This window comes from Brachionichthys hirsutus, unplaced genomic scaffold (genome assembly GCF_040956055.1).
Source record: "Brachionichthys hirsutus isolate HB-005 unplaced genomic scaffold, CSIRO-AGI_Bhir_v1 contig_739, whole genome shotgun sequence".
Taxonomy (NCBI): Eukaryota; Metazoa; Chordata; class Actinopteri; order Lophiiformes; family Brachionichthyidae; genus Brachionichthys; species Brachionichthys hirsutus.
The window spans coordinates 16,350-38,099 of record NW_027180490.1 but is presented as its reverse complement, the minus strand read 5'-3'; the positions used below and the strand labels follow the sequence as shown (position 1 = coordinate 38,099).

General features: G+C 40.2%; 1 protein-coding gene across 1 annotated transcript in view; it reads right to left on the bottom strand.

Annotated features, from left to right (window-relative positions):
- LOC137915550 (zinc transporter ZIP11-like) overlaps positions 1-21,750 on the bottom strand; it is a 35,032-nt gene that overhangs the window by 7,990 nt on the left and 5,292 nt on the right. Inside the window, exons 4-5 of the mRNA XM_068758751.1 lie at positions 20,929-21,087; positions 6,405-6,522 (exon numbers count right to left, since the gene is read on the bottom strand). Coding sequence (XP_068614852.1) covers positions 6,405-6,522; positions 20,929-21,087 — 277 coding nt within the window. The remainder of the gene's footprint in view (positions 1-6,404; positions 6,523-20,928; positions 21,088-21,750) is intronic.

Here is a 21,750-nt window from a genome sequence, read left to right as displayed (position 1 = left end):
TGTGACATGCAAGGCGGAAGAGCAGCTGGGGGACGAGACAATCGTCTCATCTAAGAAAACGGATAATGGGACGGTTTGAAAAAAGAAAACAGCCACAGACAGCATTAATAATTTGCTGTGACTCACGTAAAGATTGATAGCCACACAGATAATGTGTGAGAATCATTGCAATAAATTCATTTTTCATTTAAAAAAAAAGAGCGTTCCTCAGATAAAACCTTCAGAGAACATTGTGTGAGATATCGCTTTCATTTTGCAGTGGAACAATCAAAAGAAAGGAAAGGAGTTAACTTGACAACTTAAATTTGGCTCAACAAAATTAAGTAATACATTAAATTCATTGTTTCCTTACAGCATCAGAGACAATAGAGAAAATTAAACAAGTAAATAATGGTGATACTAATGATTTGTCTTAATGACAATCAATTAACGTGAACATGAGCACCCATTGAAAGAGCTTAACATCTTTGTGTTTCTCCTAATCACTGTAGAAGCAAAACAAAAATATGAAGGCTGAGATTAATGAATAACACCTGACAAACCCCATTTCCTGTGGTTAGTCAGGCGATGGGTGCTACTAATTGCTGTCGTTATTAGCAGCAGAGAGGCTAATAGTCCATTTCAGGTCCTGGACAGAGCTGCTCCAGAAATGACAGGGAACACAGGCTGCATCCAGACTGGGCTGGATACAATCAACGCAGGCTTGCGAATTTCTTCACTTGTGGGTTGGTCATAAAATCATAATCTTCCATGATCTTAACTCCTAAAGTCCATGTGCAAATTGAACCTGAACCATTTAAATCAAAATTATTCATTGTGTATTTAAATTTGAAAGTGCATACTTATCGATTGACTTGATGACCTCATTAATTAAAGTCATGGTCTGAGATGGGTGTGACCGAGGCCCATTTATCCAATTAAAACACAGGCTGAGGCAACAATTCCATTAAATTCCGCAAGACTTCTTACCTCCCAAGAAGGCTATGATTTTGACAGGGTTTGTCTTTTTGTTTTTTAGCAGGATTACAGGAAAACTGCTGGATGGAGCTTTGCTTTAGATCCCATTCAATTTTGAGAGTGATCCGGATACCCATCCGGCCACAAGAAAATAACAAATATCTGAATTTCCAACTACATATAACGGAGCCTCTACAAAAAATAATAATAATTTTGTAATAAATGCATTCAGTTCACTCACCAAAAATCACAGCCATAAAGGGGTCCGATATGCACTGAGGTTAATTCTTTGCATTTAAGTCATTATCATGTACGTTACACCAAAGCAACAATTTAAGAAAGCATTACTTACAGCTGATCAATGGTCCTGTAATGACCAATTAAATGTTTGTCCTGTTTTCTGGATGCTCTCTTGGGAGATGGTTTTGATGAAGAATACTTGAATGTGGGATCCCATTATGAAGTGAAACAGAGTGCAGGTGTGACAGACTAGCAGCGTTTCAGAGAGTGACAGCATGTGAATGAGAGACAGAGTTACTGTTGCCAGGCAGATATATAACCCTGACAGGGATACCATGACAGTGAGAAAGCGTGCACGCACACACACTAACTGTATCATAACAAGAGCATAGACACTTTTCTTGTTTAGGCTAATTGTATTAGCCAGGAATTAGTAGTAGAATTACATTACAACAACTATTACAACAACATGCACGTGAGATTGTTAATCCTATAATCCTTAAAAACTACAAGTCCAAGTATGCACTGTACAATATCAGAACTACAACTAGAACACACTGCAACAATGAATTGTTATGTAAAACCAGAAACACACATTGTAACTTAAATTGAGGAAGTGTGCAGTTTAAGATCGGGTAAGAAACGAGATGATATATCTTTGAGACTGTTGGCAAATCATAGTCTGTCCTTTAAAATGACCCTCCTCGCTGTCCAAAAGCAGTAGCAGAAAGTTGAAACGGAACCGCGTGTGACGATGCTGCACATGCTTTGTTGAATGTAAATCAAATCAAACGTTTTAGTTTGTTAGTTTAGTTTAAACCGTACATGTGTACAGTTGAAAATACCGATTGAGAATCACCTTTCTCAACTTGAACAAAAAGTTGAGCTACTCAGATGTGTACTCGATGCACTGCTTGTGTTGTTGCACGTCATTAGAAAATGTCTCGACTTCGTCTGAAGATGATGAAGGTCATGAAAAGGAACTTGATGTTTGAAGACCCGAGCACAGTAAAAAACCAGAGAGAAAAGCAGATGAAGCGTAACAGTGTGGGACACATCAGTTAGGTTTATGGCCATGAATCCTGGACACCGCAGTAAACAGCAATCTTAGGTTTGTTAAAAACATTTCCTTTTGTCATTGGAAAAGAATTATTGTTCCACAGTGCTCTGGTAATTTGCAGTATATTCCTGCCCACCTGTCATCATTTCTGTTTACCTCCTCATCTCTTAGTCTCAGTTTTTAGCCACTATAAATAAAAATGCACATTATGCAAAACGCAAATTATATGGGTCAGTAACATAAAGAAAAGAAAAGAAAACCAGACTCGCATAAATAGCTTTGGTGCAATTGTCTTTTCTTTTCTGTGTGTCATTATCAACCGTTAAATTGAATGTTATTCTATAAAGAAAAAACTACCGGGACTTGGTATTTGATTGCTCGTCAAAGTTGAGTGGGAAGCATTGCTGGATAAAATAGACCTTCACACTGCAGAGATGTTCATCAGTGTTTCCAACTGGTCTTACCGATAGCTACTTAACTCCTTATCTGATAACAAACACTTTCCAAGAATAATGTCCTTTACGACATACAATGACATAGTTAAAGATGCATGCGAGTTTGACGGCAAGGTCATCAGGTCTACTCTCAATACTCTATGTTTTGTTGTGTTGTATCTACAATGTAAACACCTGACAGTATGCCAACTAATAAAAGCAATTGAAACACCTGACTCAAGACAGTATCGTGCAATTAGCAGGCAAAAATAAATAAAAATACAGCTAATTAGCAAGTCAAAAGTGTGTACTGCACCCGAAAACGACGAACCCAAACGACGAAACCCATGTTGAAGTGAAGTATTGTGTTACACTAACTAGCACGTGGCCTGAGAATGCTGTTTGACTGCTTTGCTTTAAAAATAAATAGAAAAAAGAAATGTTTTTCTAATCTAAAAATGACGCCAGTATTATTCCATATCGTGTAAAGAATTATGTTCGTGTTATATTTTGTTTCATCAATCCTGCCTGCAGTATTCATTGTTTAGCATCACGGAAACCATACAAAACGACCAATATAAGGTTCCCCAAATGTGAACCATTGTTTTCCTGTTCTGCTAATTGCAAATCGACTCAAGTGAGCAGAAATAAGGAACGAACTGGATGTCGTATAAATGCAGCTTCTACGCAAACAGCTTTCCTTGATTATGTTCATTGGTGATTGGCCCATAACCAAAACTGCTGAAACTTTTACGAGACTAATTATTTTCTTCATCAAAGGTAACTGTGTTGTGATGCATCTCTGCAGCCGTAGAAAGAGAGCAGAGTAAATCTAATAAGCAAATATGCTTTAAGCAATAAGTCTCTGTGGACCTGGTGGGTTCTTATGTCAGACAGCCTGCTGAGAAAGGCTAAGCTCCGACAAGGGAGAGATTCTGTCAAATAATTACCTGCTGTGGTTTCTGATCCTTCCAAGCTTCACGAGATTGATACCAGAAAAATTAAACCGTGTACCGAAATGAAAACAATGCAGCCTCCATGTTTCTTCCAATCTGTTTGACAACCTGATAGAATAAATAATGTATAAATGAATAATAAAGGACAGCGGTACATTTGGTGAAATACTCTCACTCACTCAGACAGTATTGTGTGTAACCCAAAGGGTCTTACTCTATGGGGGGCAATTATTTCTCCATCTCTGCATCCTCTACAGATCAACAGCAAAGGAGGCAACAGTGTCCATTCTAAAAGAAATCCAATAAAAAGGTCCAGTAGAACTGGGATAGAACGCAGGACAGAGATTAGAGGAGCATGTCTGAACATCAGATGAAATTAAATGTCCTTTGATTGTTCCGTTTGCTGCTGAAGCTGCACTCGCTGGAACCAAGATACCGAATGGTCTCATTTGATCTTTGGAACAAAGGGACCAGATAGAACAGTGTGTTGGAATAACAACAGAAGAAGAAGAAGAAGAAAGTCTCGTGGGAAAGCTGTGGTGAGCTTCACAAACCAGCTTCAGTCTTCCAAGCAAGAGCTACTTCCAATAGCTTGCTAGCGGTGCCTTTCTTAATGGCACACACTTTAGGGGCTCTCTCCAAAATTGATACATTTTGAACAAGGGGTAGGCAGGTTGCCAGTTCATCCCAGCGCTAGCAAATAGAGACAAACTGCCAGTCCCTCTCCCACCTGTGGGCAATTTAGAGTCACCAATCGGTCTCTATTGCTTCGGACTGTGGGAGAAACATGCATGCATGTTCTTTAACGCATCGCTCATTAAGTTACACTGCAGTAGCACAGCTCATGAATAAAATGTTGATTTACAAATTGGTAATTAAAATTTCAGTTATAAATTGAGTGATACATTAAAGAGTGTTTCCTCTTGGCGTGCGTGTAGCTTTTAAAACATAGGTACACATCTCAAAATTAGACTAACTTTGGGCTTAGTAGATCAACATGTTAGGAAAAAAAGACAATATGCAGCATCCACATTCATATACCACACATCTGTAGAACCCAAAGGGTGGGATTTATTGGCTTGTTTATTTTCTGTGATGACTTTTCAGCCTTTGGAAACAACAGGACATCTGAAAAATGGAATGATGACGAGCACAGGAGCAAAACGAGCAAAGAAGCTTCAGATTGAAAAGACGGACCAACCAGCAATGATGCATAAATTAAAGGTAGAGAAACCCCACGCACCAAAAACTAAACAAATAGCTGAAAGACATTGGAAGACAAATGGGCGTTGTGTAATGCTGTGTAATCTTACCACAGTTTATCTGTGTTTGTGTCAAAGCTGAATTCCCCCATTCCCTTTATACGTAATATGCAAAAGGTGGAAACCAAATTGAAACTGAGCATTAGCTGTTCAACGACATTTTGAGAAACAAAGTCTTGCTAAGGCAATATGCCGACGGCCATCAGCGGAGGCGACATACCTACACATTCCTGTGCCATAGCAGGTCGTAGCAAATTATTGGTTGCCCGAAAGATGTCCAACATACATGCAGCATGTCAGATCCTGTCCCACAGACATGTCTTATGTTCAAGAGTAAAAATAGCCACCTGAAAACAAGCTTTTCTCATGATATCCCCTCAAAAGGTTGTCATCACTTTACACTTTAGTGAGTTTAACCTCATCAGTGTATTTATGCAAACTAGGTCAGAATACTTTACCAACAACCCACAAGCGTTTATCTCCCCCCCCCCCCCCCCCCAATTATAAATAATTACGTCACATCATCGAAAACCACCAGGCCTAGCCCTGCGTTGGTGTTGAGCTTTTAATAGAGTTGAGTAAAGTAGAGCTGTGCATTCGTATTACTCTGAACTTGTCATCCGCTTATTTCTCGTCTCTCTTCTCCTTATAAAGAAGAAAAATGCTCAATATCCCAGTCCAGGTCTCGAACATCAGCACAGAGCCTCATAAATATTGCAAGCCGAGTTCAGAATAGTGAGCGCACTTTACAGAAATGCTATCAAGAGCACAAAGGCTTCCAAAGGCAGAACTGTTAAGTCTAAGTTCTTGTAAATGTACGTGAAAGGTACAATTACTGTATAAAGTGTGTCCATACAGACCCCCCCCCCCCACCACACACACACAAGCACTGTTCACCACCTCTGTAAATCAAGGTATTACTGTAATATGTGCAGGACTTGCATGTGGAATGTACTGTATAAGATGAGAGTCCCAAACCCAAGAGAAAACATTAAGGAGAGTTTCTCAACCGGTTTCCAGATTGGAACAGAAACCATAAATCGGAGAATTCCAGAAAATACAACCCATATTCCAAAAAAAGTTGAGACGCGTTAAAAGAGTCATTTCAAAATTGTACCTCTTCAATACAACAGTAAATGTAACCCAGTCCCTACTTTTTGGAAACATGCTGCATTGATCAAATTCAGAATGAACATTTGTAATTATTCATGAAGTCTCAACTCATTTAAAATTAGGGTCGTTATGTAAATAAATAGATTCAGCAGACGAAGAAATTAGGACAGTGAAAAGAAGCCATCAGAGTGCTCATCAATGCAGTCGATCCTGTGCCAAAAAAAATGCATGCAACACTGGATTAGATGCCAAATAGTGGGCCTATCACTGACTTCAGTGACGGTGCATGTCTATCCTGTATTTGTGTGGGTTTGAGGTGACCAGCAATCAGTTGATGTGGGTATATGAAAAGGAGGCTTGCCTGAAAGAGGTCCTGCTCTACCTATCCTGATGCTCATCTCCTCATCCACGAACTGGAACGATGGCTCCTCTGCCTTATCTTTGGGCAGCTTATACTCGCCGGGTAAAGCCAAGGCCACTTGGGCATCAGAACCTACACCCTGCAGATGACAGGAAAAGACAGAAATACAAATCAAGATCAAGTGCAGTCAGTTACGTCATCATAGTATAAATAGGGATTAAAGCAGCTTCCTTTGTTTTGAAACATATATGTGTTAACTCATTTAGTTTTTTCCGATAACGGTCACTTCCAATTGAAAAAAATAAATATTTTTTTTACACAAGAAATTCATTTTTAGTAAACTTTATTGTTTAGACGCTTTTGTGTTTATTTATAGAAACCAAGGATGCAGTCACATAATTACTTAATGTGCCAGCTTAAAACCAAAAGGCTGTTCAGTGGTCATTTTATGATTCCCAACTTTCTCTAAATCCGAGGAGGTTCTGCGGACAGTGGCAGGAGCGTTGGGATGGCCCAGGATGGAGCGCATCACCAAAGTCTCACATCAGTGCTTAAAATCGCCTCGTCTTGGTGCCGTGTGTGAAATCAGCACCGCCTCAAACGAGATTATTTTCAATACACAACCTCAAGAGCAGGTAATAAATCAAGACCCATCTGAAAGTCTTTGCCTCAGGTGATATGATTCAGCTTTATATTGCAAAGTAATACGTCTTAAGACGTAGATTAAAGTGGCAGGGTGAATTAATTGTTACATGAAATGTTTTAACATTAGGAGTTCTCTGAATATGCAAAAGCAAAGTGTGGTGGATCAAAACGTAATAAATAAATTACATTTTCACTTAATCAGTAATGCACTACATGTTTTTGGGAACTGGCAAATTGACACTTAATTGTGCGAAACAGAGACACGCGTGTCTGAAATTGCTTGCGGAGATAGAACTTTCAGTCAGCATTAGAGGCTCATTCAGTCAACCTCTTTCCTTTTCTCCGAGCAGGACTGAGTAAGTGGACAGGAACAATGGCGTGCCCATCTGCACCTTCTATTAGAGCGATAGAACAGCAATCAGTCATCCTAATCAGGCTGTTCATCGCCTGCTTTGTCATGCGAGAGCGAGGAACATCAGTGAATTTGTCCTAATTGAATCATCAGCACGGCCAATGTTTGAGATGACTTTGGAAATGGAGAAAACGAATCGAGGACATCGGATTGGAGGATGAGAACTTTGTCAATACGAGGAGGCAATTTGAGATTACTTTGCAGAAATAATGGAAGCACTCTGCCGACAAGTTAAGCCTTTTATTTCAAAAGAATGGAGTCAATAAAATTTGATTTGCAGCGTTTTAACAGTTCATCTGTGTGATGGTTCAATACAGTAAAGTAAATTATGCCATGAAATTATACTTACAAAGAACACATGTTAGCTGAACATCTATGCCAAAGTACTCTCATGTACACTTGTATTTGTCCCTCATCCTAACACTGGATGGAACCAAATTCTTCCTTATTTTACAGATGAACCTGAACAAATATTCTCTTGGGTTTTTGACTGAAGTTACTCAGAAGTTTCTCGGACCACAGACGATGTGCATGCAGTGAAACCATTCCAACCCCTTTTTTTGGACCGCACATAGTTGACACAATCTATCGAGTACCACTGATGAAGATCAACCGGAGCTAAATACTAGAGGACAAGCCGCATTGCTTCATCTCTCCGCTGCTGCACTGCTGTGACCTTTGCTTGTGATTCATGTGCATTAACACCTCCTGTATATGAAGAGTGAGCAATGAGCCATCACTCCTTTCTGCCATGACTGGTGCACAACTGGCAATCATACTGCTTTTATCTTTATTAAACTGCATACTCAGAGGTTCTTTCTGCATCTTCGTTGGTGGACATTCTAAATAACCTTTGTATTACACAAGATACACTTGCCATTGGCTCATATCCTCCTGCTCCTTGTTGAAGAAGGAAGAACCTGCCGATGTCGACAGTACAGAGCACCGGGACTGAATATGAAAGGGCTATAGTTATTTGATGTTCAACATGAGACATGTCTCGGTGGACCTGCCATAGATTGGCGAGGAAGTCAGAAGTTGAAATAGAAGGGAACTCAAAATGGCAACTGCCCCCAAAAACTTAGATTATTGACTTGGCACAGTCTGTTTGATCACGGAGGCCAACTTTCTCAAGCAGAACTAAACTTCCATGTACCGGTACATAATTTAGCAACCTGGACTGGCTGGATCAAAGTTAAAAAAGAAACTAGGTTGCAGCAGCAGGTTGGCAGTATGTGTAATGATTTTTTTAAGTCTGCATGCCAGCTCAGATGCTGAGATTTGCAATCAAAATGACCAACGGTGCTCATCTCTGTATCGATCCACAAAGATTTACGTGACTGGAGCAGAACAGATCAAAGAGTCATTACGGCAGAGGTTCATCTTCATCATATTGAGGGGATTCCAGTTCATTTCAGAGGCAATACTCAAGACATTGTTAATACTGAAGAAATATTTAAGAGCACGTCACATCCGCGGCAGAAATGGCCTCAATTAAAATACAGTAATATAAATACTCATATCAGGAAGATAGAAGATTGTCTTCTTTGGCTGCACTTCATATTCCTGCTCATACAGTTAACGCAAGCACACACACGTCCAATGAAGCCGTTCAACTGAAAGTAGGCATGTAATTATTGATCAACCCTGAACATGAAATTGTGTGTGTGTGTGTGTGTGTTGATGAGGATGTGCATACGAGCTGACATCCTGCTACATAAATGACCCCCGGTCTTGCACCCAGCTCCTAATTAATGAATTATTAAGTTGTCGTAGACTCAAGGATCAGCTTGGCATTAACAGCACCCAAGGCACACTTAGAAAACCACGCATCAATACGTGTGTAATAAGGCATGAATCCTGCTGACATTCGAGTGGGGATGGGGATAATGATAGCAAACTGATATTCTGTAACGCTTGGAGGGAAGATGAAAGCAACAAAATCAATTTTTGAGTGGGATATTTCTCCAGATTTAGGAGCGATTCCAAGATATAAAGGAATTGTAAGACATTTTGAGAAACGCGTCTATTTTAAATCAGCAGTTAGAAGAGAGTCTGGTGCAGACTCCTGCCAACAAGTATTGGAGAGTCCACATAAGAATCAATGCAAACAAAGAGTGTTCAAGGTGTCTCCGAGATTTCAGAACAAAAGCTACCAATGATCAATATTTTGATGTAAAATTCTGGAAAATAATATAATAAACTTGCAGAAAGAGGCAGCGTAGAACAAATTGAACGAAAAGTACAAATCAATGCTTGAGGCATTCTATTTCTAATGACATTTTTGTCAAGGATTTACATCTTATACCGACTTTTCAAGTTGCATTTTATACTAATTATAGCTGAAGCTTAATCATTACGAATCGTGATCTTTTAAATGCCATGGTTGCTTTGGCAACACCTTTTGGCGAGGGTGAAACCTGAGGACAACAACTGATTAATCTGTTAAATTCAGCAAAGCTAATTCGTGCTCTTTTAATCAGGAAGTCAGTTATTGTAATTGGTTCACTTCCCTATCTGATCAATTTTATTCTGCATCATTAATAAAAGGCAGTCCGCCCGGCCAGAGAGACACAAACAAATCAGTCTGTAAGGCAGATATCATGCGATGGTAGTAATGTAACGTCACTATCAGTCTCCTGTTTACTTCATGATGGGTAAGATGAGTGATGAGAAAATATCCACAAACACACATAGAATTTCTCTCTACACATGGACCTCATGTGATCTTTTTATATGATAAACTAGTCATTACATAGTTTAATATATGGATCAACTCACATACATTAAAGTCGCGTCAGTTTACTGTGACAGATGAAGTGGACCACACTCCGCCACATCGATAAACGTGACCGTGGCGTCCGTAAAGTGACATGGCACGCCAGGACGTGGCGGTGTGGAGCTACGCATGCGTGATGGCAGCACAGAGAGCCAACTTACATCTTTGATGGCAAATTAATGACACCTAGAGAGCAGTGTTTCAGTCTTTTTACATGAATGTGTCCTTCACGGAACACAACGCATGTGAGATCACTGCTCCCTTCTAAGCCTCGGCTCGATATAGCATCTTTCGTACCTGCATCAAGCCCTCGGTGAGTCTCTGGTGAATTGATTGAGCCACTGAGTCCTGCTGGACATGTCTGATTAAAGATAATGAGTTTCAGAGGACGGCTTGGAGCAAGTATCCCCTGAAGCTTTGATCTGATAATACCTTCCATCAATGCATCGCTAAGAGTCCTTGTGAGGAGAAAGACTGGGCGGATGAACCTCTGCCCTGTAGCGGTGTGTGCAGGCGTCTCACAGGAATGAAATCTGGCTTCCACCGTTGTTGAGTCGCACCGACGTAGCGGCGTGAAAAGCACTGCTTGCTAAGTTTTGATACTTGAATGGCACATCTTAGAATAAGCAGCCGACTGCAAGCGAGATAGCAATCCTTTCAGGAAGCCACTATGTTTCAATCTTCCAAATCTCTGGAAGCAATTGGTTCTGTATGAACAGGGTAACTGATTCACAGGAATAGCGCGAGAGCGAAAGAAATGTCAATCCTGACACATTTCAAGCCTGAAGCTCAATGTGAAGCGCAGGTGATAAGGAAGATGTCGGCTGTTTGACATCAGATGAACAGTAAAGGGATGGACAAAACGAGTCAGACTCGCATGATAGAGTAGGCAGAGCTCTTCTATAAATATCGTACTTCGACACTGGCGTAGTGACGCACTGATCCGCAGTCAGAACACAATATTCTGCCTGTTGAAAGTTCAGTGAAAAGGCTCTGAAGCCACTGGCAGTCTGGGGATCTCTGCTCTGATAACACACGAGTTTATAGATTTCGGTGCCAGAGTTTACACTGCCTCTTTTTTTAATCTAGCCTCATAAACTAATGGTAGCGAGCGGATATTTCTGCAGACATCTTTTATATTTCCCACCGTACAATGAATTTTAATCTCCCTCGATAGTCATCATGGAACGTCACAGTCAAATAAATCTGAATCTTGCCTGTATGGAAAAGTACGTGATTCACATGCAGCCCAACAATGCCTGGTTCTCCTTTCACTGCTCAACAGCTAGTTACTTGTCTGCCTAGTTGCGTTTCATTCCTCCTCCTGCTAAGAAACCACCCCATCAGTCCTTCAGTTCCCAGGAGAGCCATGCCACATTCTGATCCATCAACCAATCATTGACTAATTCACCCCCCTTTCCACATCAAATTAAATTAAAATAGCCACTGTTTTGAATATAAACAATGATTACATGCGACCAGAGGGCGAGACAACCCCCAGTATTCAAGCAATCTACAGCACAAATGGGCAACAACAGAGTGGAAAATGGCTTCCGCATTATGTTTCCATGGTAACATGGTTCCCTACAGACAACTCAGACAACAAGGGTTATGGACATTGCATCAACTTTACACACACACACACACACACACACCGTTAACACCTGAGTCAAGTGTTTTTATCTCTGAGCAGGGTTTCTCTCTGTCCGTCCATCTCTCAAACACTGTAATAAGCGTGTGCTCGCGCACACACACACACACACACACCATCAACAGCCACCTGCACTGGGATTTGGGGCCAATGGGTTTGGGAGCTGACATTTCAAAGGAAAATTTATATTCAAAGGTAATACGGACAGAATCCAGTGCAGTAGGAAACACACACACACACACACACACACACCAGCTCTTGTCACCCGATATTCAGCATGGGGAATGAGCTCTGTGTCCATGTGGTGAATAAATGAGGCGAAGACTGCTGCTGCTGGCTGCATGAATCACGGGGCTCCACGGAATCATTGCTACCCGTGAAGTCAGTCAGGATCTAACTGCTGGGATAAAACACACACAAACACACACACACACCAGGATCGATTTGATCAAAGTCAAAAGTCACAAAGTCACATGTAAGGTGAATGTTTCATGCATGCCGGTTTTTGCTTCGGTTATCAAGAAGAAATTATGCAAAACATTCTCCTATAACAGGAGTGGGAAGTATTACAGAAAGGTCACTGGAGATAACATTTATCCGACCCTAATCCAGACCCAGATGCATTTCCAAAGGCATGCCGCGATAACATCTAGTCATTTTGCTGTTACAAGTGCAGATCTATAACCTGAAATCTGACCTTGAATGTATTTCAACATGAACTCTCGAGTCTTGCTTTGATTGAATCGTGTCATCCTTTAGGAATGTATTGATGGAAGATTGAATACATCCATCAAACACCTTTAGGACAGATATAACTCTTCCATCTCGTCATGCAATGTGAACTTAATGCCATATCGAGCCAGGGGCGAAATATAATATCAATATTTTATATTTATCATGGAGAAACAGATAAATATAAACAGTGTAGTGGGCTGAGAGTCTCACACACCCATATGTGTGCACACTAATACATGTTTCCCAATAAACAAACACAGGACGCAGTCTGTGTGGTTGACATCTGAATAACACTTGTGCTGAGAGACCCAGATAGAACTTCACATAATAGTGTTACACATCAGGTGGAACCTCCTGTTGTGCTTCTTCACACATGCAACAACTGCACATCATAATTTAATAATACCGTCATACAGTCAATTGCTTTGATTTTCTCCTGATGATGCAGTGCCATGACATTAAGAGCACCAAATGCATTTAATAGGGAAAATGTTTCTAAATTGCGAACACATCGAGATGTGAGGCGAGAGGCCAATATTAAGGCATCGCCTGGATCAGCTCCTGCTGACGCACACCGTCACAGCGGCACTCTGGAATAGACAGGGATATTAAGGCACATGCACGGGAGTGCAAATGGCCTGGCTGCCGTCATCATCTTATTATAAAGTTAAGAACCACGCAAAGAACATGGTCAAATTTACAGCTTCACACAAACTTGTAAATATCACATTTTCACAAATTTGTATTTTGTGTGCTCAAAAATAAATGAACTGTTTTTGGTGTTAAGATGAAACTACAATGTCCTTTTCACAGATTGATGCTTTAAGGATATTTTAAATGGGCCGTATGCATGATTATATCTCAAATTAGGTTTTATATCAGTGGAAGACGAGTTGATAATGATGAATGGCAATTAAAAAAATAAAAATAAATATGGATTAAATGATTAATAAGCTGCACTTGACCTGAAGTAAAAAAAAAAAAGGAGAAAAAATAAACTACTTTCAGATCAATTCTGGAAAAAATAAAGATGAATGACTTCCTTTGCCACTGAACTGGCACATATAAACACCTTAAGATTAAATTCTAACCTCACCTATTCATGAATTAGAATACATTCCATAGAAACAGCAATTAAATATATAATCCCAACTAAAGTTCATAAAACGATTCTAACCAAGGCTGTTCTTGCACACATTTACCCAACAATGATGGAAAAACATTTTCTACAACATGTCCCACGTGTCTTTTGATTTCCTCTGAGGTGGTGCTTGAGGTCAGCTGATTTTAAATGATTTAGAAACTGATTGATTTCCATAGTTTGTCCTCGGGAGCAGGGAGGCCTTACAACAACACCTTCTTTCTATTGAGCAGTAACAACAATCATCAGCATCGACCTTCCTGGTGGACATGCAGACTGATACTCCTTCAAAACTCTGTGCGTTTGCTGAGGTTTTAAATACTTCTGGGGAGCATTTAGCATCTTCCTGTACCTCTAAATACTGACAAGAAGGCAGCAATCAGCATTTTGCCAGCATTGGAGAGTAACTTTGAATACCAAACAATACTCTGTGACCCATGACTCTTTAGATCAATCGTCACTTCACTCCTCAGGTCAACATGAAGTTCTGTAACAGAAAAATATAAACCAACTGAACAAAACCGAGAAATGCGTACTTTTGAAAGGTTCACTCCACCTTGCTCGATGCCGGAGGTTGGGAAACTACAACGATTATGAGGCAAAAAATATGTATAACATCAGATATGCAAATCATACAATGCTGGCACTTCTGGTCGGTGAAAGGAATGAGTAAAAGAGCGAAGGCTAAAGCTTAATGTTTAATAGTACATGGATAATCAATGCATTCACTGCCAAAAACTTGATTAAAAAGCCAAAGCACGAAAATAAATTAAAATAATAATTAAAAAAACAAATGCCCAGAACATAAGAGTTACGAATTGGAAATTACTGGCTGCAGGTCTGAAACAGGAGCATTGAGGATTTCAATTGGAGGCGTTCTTGTTTCGAAACTGTTCACATTTATTAGTTTGACTAATGGAATTATGAATGTGTGTGTGTTCCGGCGTGGATCGGTGCATGTGTGTAAGCGAAGCCAGTAGAGAAAAGGGCAGATGGGGACAATTTCTTTCCAAGTAACAAATTTGGATTTTGGACAAATGCAGAATTACATACAAGAAAATGTGTTCAAAGCTTTGTCTCAGAATCTCGTCTGGTTTCAGGTGCAGAGTTGTCTCAGTCCGTCTCACTGCACATAGCACAGCACTGATGCTGCAGGAGTTACAGATTACACTGGGGCTGTTTGTGTCATATTTGCACCGCATCGAAGAATAACTTGATACGATCAATCAGCTAACTTCTGTGTATCAAAGCTATGGTGATGTCGAGAAGATAACGCATCACTTCAGCTATTCGGGAACGCACACTGAAGTTCTCCCGATCGTATAAATTGACTGCAAGAGATAAGTGCTTGACTTTAAGACATTACATTGTACTTTTACTTACAACACCCGTTCACTGCTATCTAAGTGTAATATTCTTTATTTTGCAGTACTGACTGTTTTTGGGGTACACATTCAAGAAAAAAAAGTTCATGAATAATTGGATAAATGAAAAGATGGATGGACAGAGCAACAGCGATATCCCTGCAAAGTTGATGCTCATTTTTATATTATAACACTTTCAATGAAGGCTTACATTGTACATATAAAAGAAGAATCTAATAAAACTAATGTTGAGAATATTCCAATAATAATAAAAATATTTTGTTTCAGGATACGTTTTGGAATGGAACATTCTGAAGACCATTACAAGACCTGAGGGCATCCAAATTTGGTGCATAATAATCATAATCAATCAGAAATGTAGTTTCATTTTGTTTCATTATTCAAAATAATGTAATGAAGAGAGGTAAGCTCTTTTACGTGGATGTTAATAAGTCATAAGGTGCTGTCAGAACAAGAAAAGGCCGAGGACGTATTGAGCCATCATCAGTTCAGCAATGTCCTGTAATTTGTGTCTGCAAGAAAATGAATCAACCAGTGTGCAGTTATCAAGGCAGGCTTCCCAGATGGCAGAGACACGTGCAGAAAGAGACTGAACTAGCTATCCAAATTATGAAATCAGCTGGCATCGCACTCAAGAGAAGTCTTGCATGATTATCTGCTGTGGAATCACTAACTTGCTCTTGCTGCAATGCAGGAAGATAACTACCGGATTTGTCACACGCAACAGAACACGGAGGCAGCACACGGGATGGAAGGATGGACAACACACCTATTAAAAACTCAGCAGTTCTTCTGTACAGTTTGTGAAGAGGCAAATGCTGGAGGAACCCGGCATGAGACCGTGAGTGACTTACATTTGTGTCATGTTGTGTTTAACTAGACATATTTTCCATACCACTGTAATACCAACCGGGAAAGGACAAAATAAGCACATATTGTTCGCGCAATATGCAGAGATGAGCATATTGACATATTCAGTATCTCTACATTCTGATTCTCCTCTCAATCACTATATAAATATTAACTTCAACACTTTGATGCATAAAATGACAGGAGTATAATGATCGGAGCAGACCCTTCTATTGGATTGAAAATTTTATTGCAAAAAAAAAAGGGGGGGGGGAACTACAATCAAGTTAAGTTCAGTGAACCTTTTATTTCAAACCGGGCTGCTGCACTCACAAGCTTTTAAAAAATAAAAATAAATAATTGATTTTTGAGTTATCTTGCAAACGGACGGACAAACACACGCTGGCGATCACATAACCCCTCCCGCCTCGGCGGAGGTAAATATAGCCCTACCGGGAAAATGTTTAGCCTTCCTGACGGACTTTATGCTACAGCTTCATTATAAACGTTGGGTATGTAGGGCATGGTTCATCATAATTTCATGTTTTGCTTTTCATCTCTTAAGTCTCTTGAACTTTACAGGATCAAAATGATTTCCACGATGAAATGACATAAAAACCTGTGCAACAAATGATGTCATTTTGAAAGTTTAAAGACAGAAAGTTGCATCAACATTTTGCACACATCAGCATTATCTGATGATTTAAGCTCTGAACCTCCCTCTCATCTGAGTGCAACAGGAAGGCGCTAGGACAGACAGAAATAGGATTCAGCCATTAGAGCCGTAGTAACAGAGAACAGCTTTTGAATTAAGCTCCTGCAGTCACAGCAATCCTGACACAACTTACATATGAAGGAGTGACTCACACGTCAGTCAAGCACACGCATACAAGATGATACCTGTCTACAATCACAACACAAATGAGTGCACAGTCTACTGAGGACAATAGAAAATGCCTTGATTCACAGGACGGTGGTGTTCCGGATGTTTTGGGGTGGAAACCAGTAATATTTGTGTTTGTCCTAATCAGTCGTCTCTCGGTCGAGGAAATGTGCCAGAAACCAAACACGCAAGAATAATGGTTAAGGTTAAGCTCCCACAAGATCCTCTGCTGTTATAAGAGTTCCTTTTATAAACGTAATTATACTTGACAGACGTTCAATTCACTGCAGTTTACAAAGACAGATAATCCTCCATTTACATATTTAGGCTTTTAAGAGTCAGGGTTTCACAGGTCCATCAAGGATAAATGCCCGTAAAATATCCTGGAAGTTATTTGATATTGGCAGGAGAGAAGTAGACCGAGTTCCAACAGCAATAGGAACTGTTATTAGCCAATGCAGCAATACTTTTAATCCCCAAAGTTGAAAAAGACAAGGGCATATAATCAACGTTCCACCATTCCATTCCAATGTTTTGCAGTAGATCTTGGAAACATTCTAATTTGACCTTAAACCCACAGCCAGGGCAACTAAGGAGTGATTCTGTAAGAAGCATTTCAAGGTCTTGGAGTGGCCTAGCTTGTCTTCAGATCTGAATCCAATATAAAAGAGCTGAAACTCTGCATTGCCCAGCAACAGCAGACCAAAACCCCAACTACAGTGTGTGCAAACCTGGTCAAGAACTACAGGAAATGGCCAACCTCTGCAATCGTAAGCAGAGATTACTGTTCCAAATATTTGGAAATAATTTATATTTTCTATTGCATCAAATATTTATTTAGATTCTTAGATTCTGTCTCTCATAGTTGAAGTGTACCCACAGTGGTGGCTTTTTGTGGCTGGGCAGTGTACGCACACATAGCTCGTCCTTCCATCTTTCTTTCAAAAAAGTAATTCCATTATATCTGTAGAAACGTGTGTAATGTCACTTTGCCTTTTTTAATTTGCTTTGTGGGAATAAAAGCATTTATTCATGTATTGTAGGTTGACGTTTACAGGCTCTCAGCAGTTCTCATGAACGTGAAAAGGTGTTGAATATGCTTAAAATTCAGATAAGACACAGCTTTACCGCTCATCCCAATCATATTTGAGTGGTAATTTTTCTCTTTTGAATTCTCCGCAGCATCACTCGGCTTATCTCTCTCCCCAGATTATTCTAGCCTGAGGTTCTCTGCATCTCACCACATATCCTGCCTTGTTTCTGTCATTGTCTCCTTTGTCTTTCTTTTCTTGGTGCCATGGTGACATTATGGGAGACATCAGGCAGGGACAAAAGCTGGCACACAGTTAAAAGTGAATCCAGAGAGGTCTTTCTCGCATAAACACAGCAGGGAGCCATCAGTGTTTGGACAGCTGCTGGTGCCACTTTTAGTGGCTCCTCAACAAACACTGGGTCTGAATGGGGAGAATGATCGAGGAAGGGTAAGATGGATAGAGAGGGAGTGTTGGACCAAGGTCAGCATGGGCAGGAGGGTACTCAAAGAGCTTCTGGGTTTGGGAATGAACACAGGTTATCAAGAAATGTTCCAATGGCAACAGAGAGAATCTGAATGTCATCACATATTATGGCTCCTGAAGAAATGCAAGGTTCTTAATAATAAAATACAACAGTTGGATAATAATTAAAATGATTATTATTCACATTGTTCATCAGTTTTTTTAATGTGTATTTTGGAGATGACCCCCTAAAAAAGCTTTTAATGGAAAAGGACTTGACAAAGTAATATCTTGGTGGTGCTGTAAAGTAATATAAATCAAACGTACACTAAAAACACAGTTCCGTTTTGCTTCATCCTGATGTGTCGTATTACTTTGAGACACATTTTTCATCACGATGCCAACACCGCCACTTCTACTACCTTGTTACGTCTCCTCACTCACATTTCTGCCAACATTATGCCACAGACTCCAAAATACTTCAGTTTATACAGTTATATTTGTTGACTGATTAATCCGTTATAATCATACAAGGCTTGCACCACTCCTCTGCGTTTGTAGCTTATTCTTTAACTTTCCCCGGCGCGAGGCAAAGCTTTGGTTTATTTTTTTTCAGTCTCACCACATTTAAACCATTGTTTTTCTCTTCAGCAAAAAACACTTTGAAAAGGTCATGCGGCACTACCTGCCCAGTGCCAAATGGCACAGCACAAGCAATGAACACAGGGAAGCATTTAACAGCTAAGACCACAATCAGACCTGAAAAGAGTTCATCCTGGACAAAGGTTAGCAGATTGTTAGAAATACAGATATAACCAATTGTTTCACCATATGATGATGTGTAAATCTTGCTTTCACACCTTTCTGTTGCCCTCAAGAATCCAAAGGAAGTCGTTCGTCCAGGTTTCACATTCATTTTCCTCATGAAATAATTAGATTGTTACTCATTCGTCTTCTTTTGAAGCAGGACCTTTGGCATGTCTAATTGTGTCGTGTTCCAAGGTTTTCTCTCAACTGAATTAAGTGTCTAGCAGTGCTTTCCTGCCAACAGTGAAAGTTAGACCCAACAGCATTATTTCCAGTAGTGAGAGTTAGCATTGCATATTTCACTGATGCAAGTTTTTGCCCCCTAAATATACTGATCACGAAGACTTGTGTCAAATGGGAGTCTCGCATTGAGGGACAGGCAAAGTTAAGATTGAAATTTTTACTGTAAGCATTCGGAGGCCTGATGGAAAAATCAGTCGCTGATTTCTCAGAGTTCTGCGATTACATTACCGGTTTTCATTTTTCCATTGGTTGAAGGGGAAAAATTGATGAGGTGCCAAGCTATTGCATGATAGCTGAAAAACTGAGTGAAATGGAAGGTAGGAGTCAAGAAAAATATGAAAAGACAGAAACGAACTTACAAGGGGCCTCTTCACCATTTCCACCAATGCTTTTAAAATTCTCATACTTGGGTTATATGTGAAGGTACAACATGGTGTCCGCTCTCACACTGAAGTACCCTTTTCCCTGTTGCTATCTTCTCTCACCCTCCTATTAGCCATCGCCATAACAACAAATAATGAGGAGAGGCAAAGGAAGTGCTGGCAGCCTGGGAGCATTGCACCACTATACAGTATATCATCGGGTTTAGTTTGACTGTCTGCAGGATTCGGGAGGCTTTTAGCCAAAACGGACAGCAGTAACAATGAGCAGCACAGCAAACAGATTACAACTTGACTTTTTGCTGTGCCTGGCGAATGAATGTTCCACTGTGGTAACGGTTACCCAGTACGAAGCAGCCTAAGAGGAGCGGAGATTCTCCGGGCTCTGACGGCGCGTCTCGAACTCCCTCCGGAGTCTCCCACCGTCACCCGATGGAGGAGGCTCATGTCAGCCGCTTGTACCCGCGACCTTGTTCTTTCGGTCACTACCCAAAGCTCGTGACCACAGGTGAGGGTAGGGACGGAGAAAATTAAAGCCAACTGAATTTAAAAGAAATAAAAAATGGAAGCTTATTTCTTCTAAATTCAAGCCAAAGACTTTGATTAAAGCTGATAATGTAATGTACCGGTAATCCTTCAGCGATTGGTTGACCCGCTGGATACATTCTACATCAATGCGAGAGTCAAACATAAGATGCTACTTTTCACACAGACAGCTCTCCCGATTATCTTCAGTAATTGCTACGTGCACAAAGCGCTGATTTCTCCATATTTTGATTGACAGTCATTTCTGCAGAAGTTTCTTCGAATGGATTGTGTCATTTCAACCCAATCACAGAAAAGCACAGGGAACAATAACCAACTTTAAATGATGATTCCACTTTGAGAAATAATACAGCGGCTTGACGGCAACAATATCGATGTGATTACACATGTAAGGATTCATTTTTGATTCATTAAATTATTGTTATGATCTTCGGTGGTTGAACAACATATGAACTGTTGTCTGCATCTACAAGACGGTAACATTATCTGGATTAAAACGTCATGTCCGTAATTTTACAGTCTGGAACACGCTATTGTCGACAAGTTTAGAACAGTATGCAACTGGACTGCGTTAGCCGTCCTCAGGTCCTTACCAGCAGGGGCATTGCCAGGTCAGCAAAGAAAACAAATGCTGCGCCAAGCGTGAATCCGACGGCCACCGGCAGGAACGCAAATGAGCCATACTTTCCAGAGTCCTCCGCCATATCAATCGCTGGTGCCAACAACGACCAGTAGGAAGCAGCCAACATTACCTGGGAGAGGAGATAGCGAAGAAGGTAAGACACTGAGGAAACCAAGTCAAAGACATTTGTCACAAAACGGCTCTAACAGTTAGATCACTGCACAATCACCTACAGCAGTTCATGATTTCGTCCAGTCCAGTCAGGGACAGCTGGACTTCAGGAAGACACTTAATAAGCACCCAGCATCTTGTCATTACTCCTGTGTTTATGGTACGTCCCAGTCCAGTGCTTCTCTCATAACATGTTATTGTCAGATGTTTTAATATATTGTGTTTCTGATCTAATTCTTTGGCACTGTATGTGTTTGACAATAGCTGAAAATGAACTATAGTTGTGCTTGGACAATACATCCTGCCTAAAGATGTTAAAATAGCAAACAGAAGTAAGTTCATGAAATGTAAACCTTTAGGGTTCCCAAAAAATCAAAACACGTCAAATTTCATGGAACTATTTCAAGTGGTTTTGGAATAGATGAGGACAGAGCATACCTCAAGCTTGGCAATTAATTTAAAAAAAATTAAATTGACAATCTGAAAATTTCACCAACTTAATCTCAGGCATATCAGTAAATTTGATTCTCTCCCTCTGCATATCCATTTACTATTGTGTTTCTGTCTTTGCAGCTACTGTTAGAGCTGTGCTGCCGAAGCTTCAGCAGCACAGGAAGCTCAA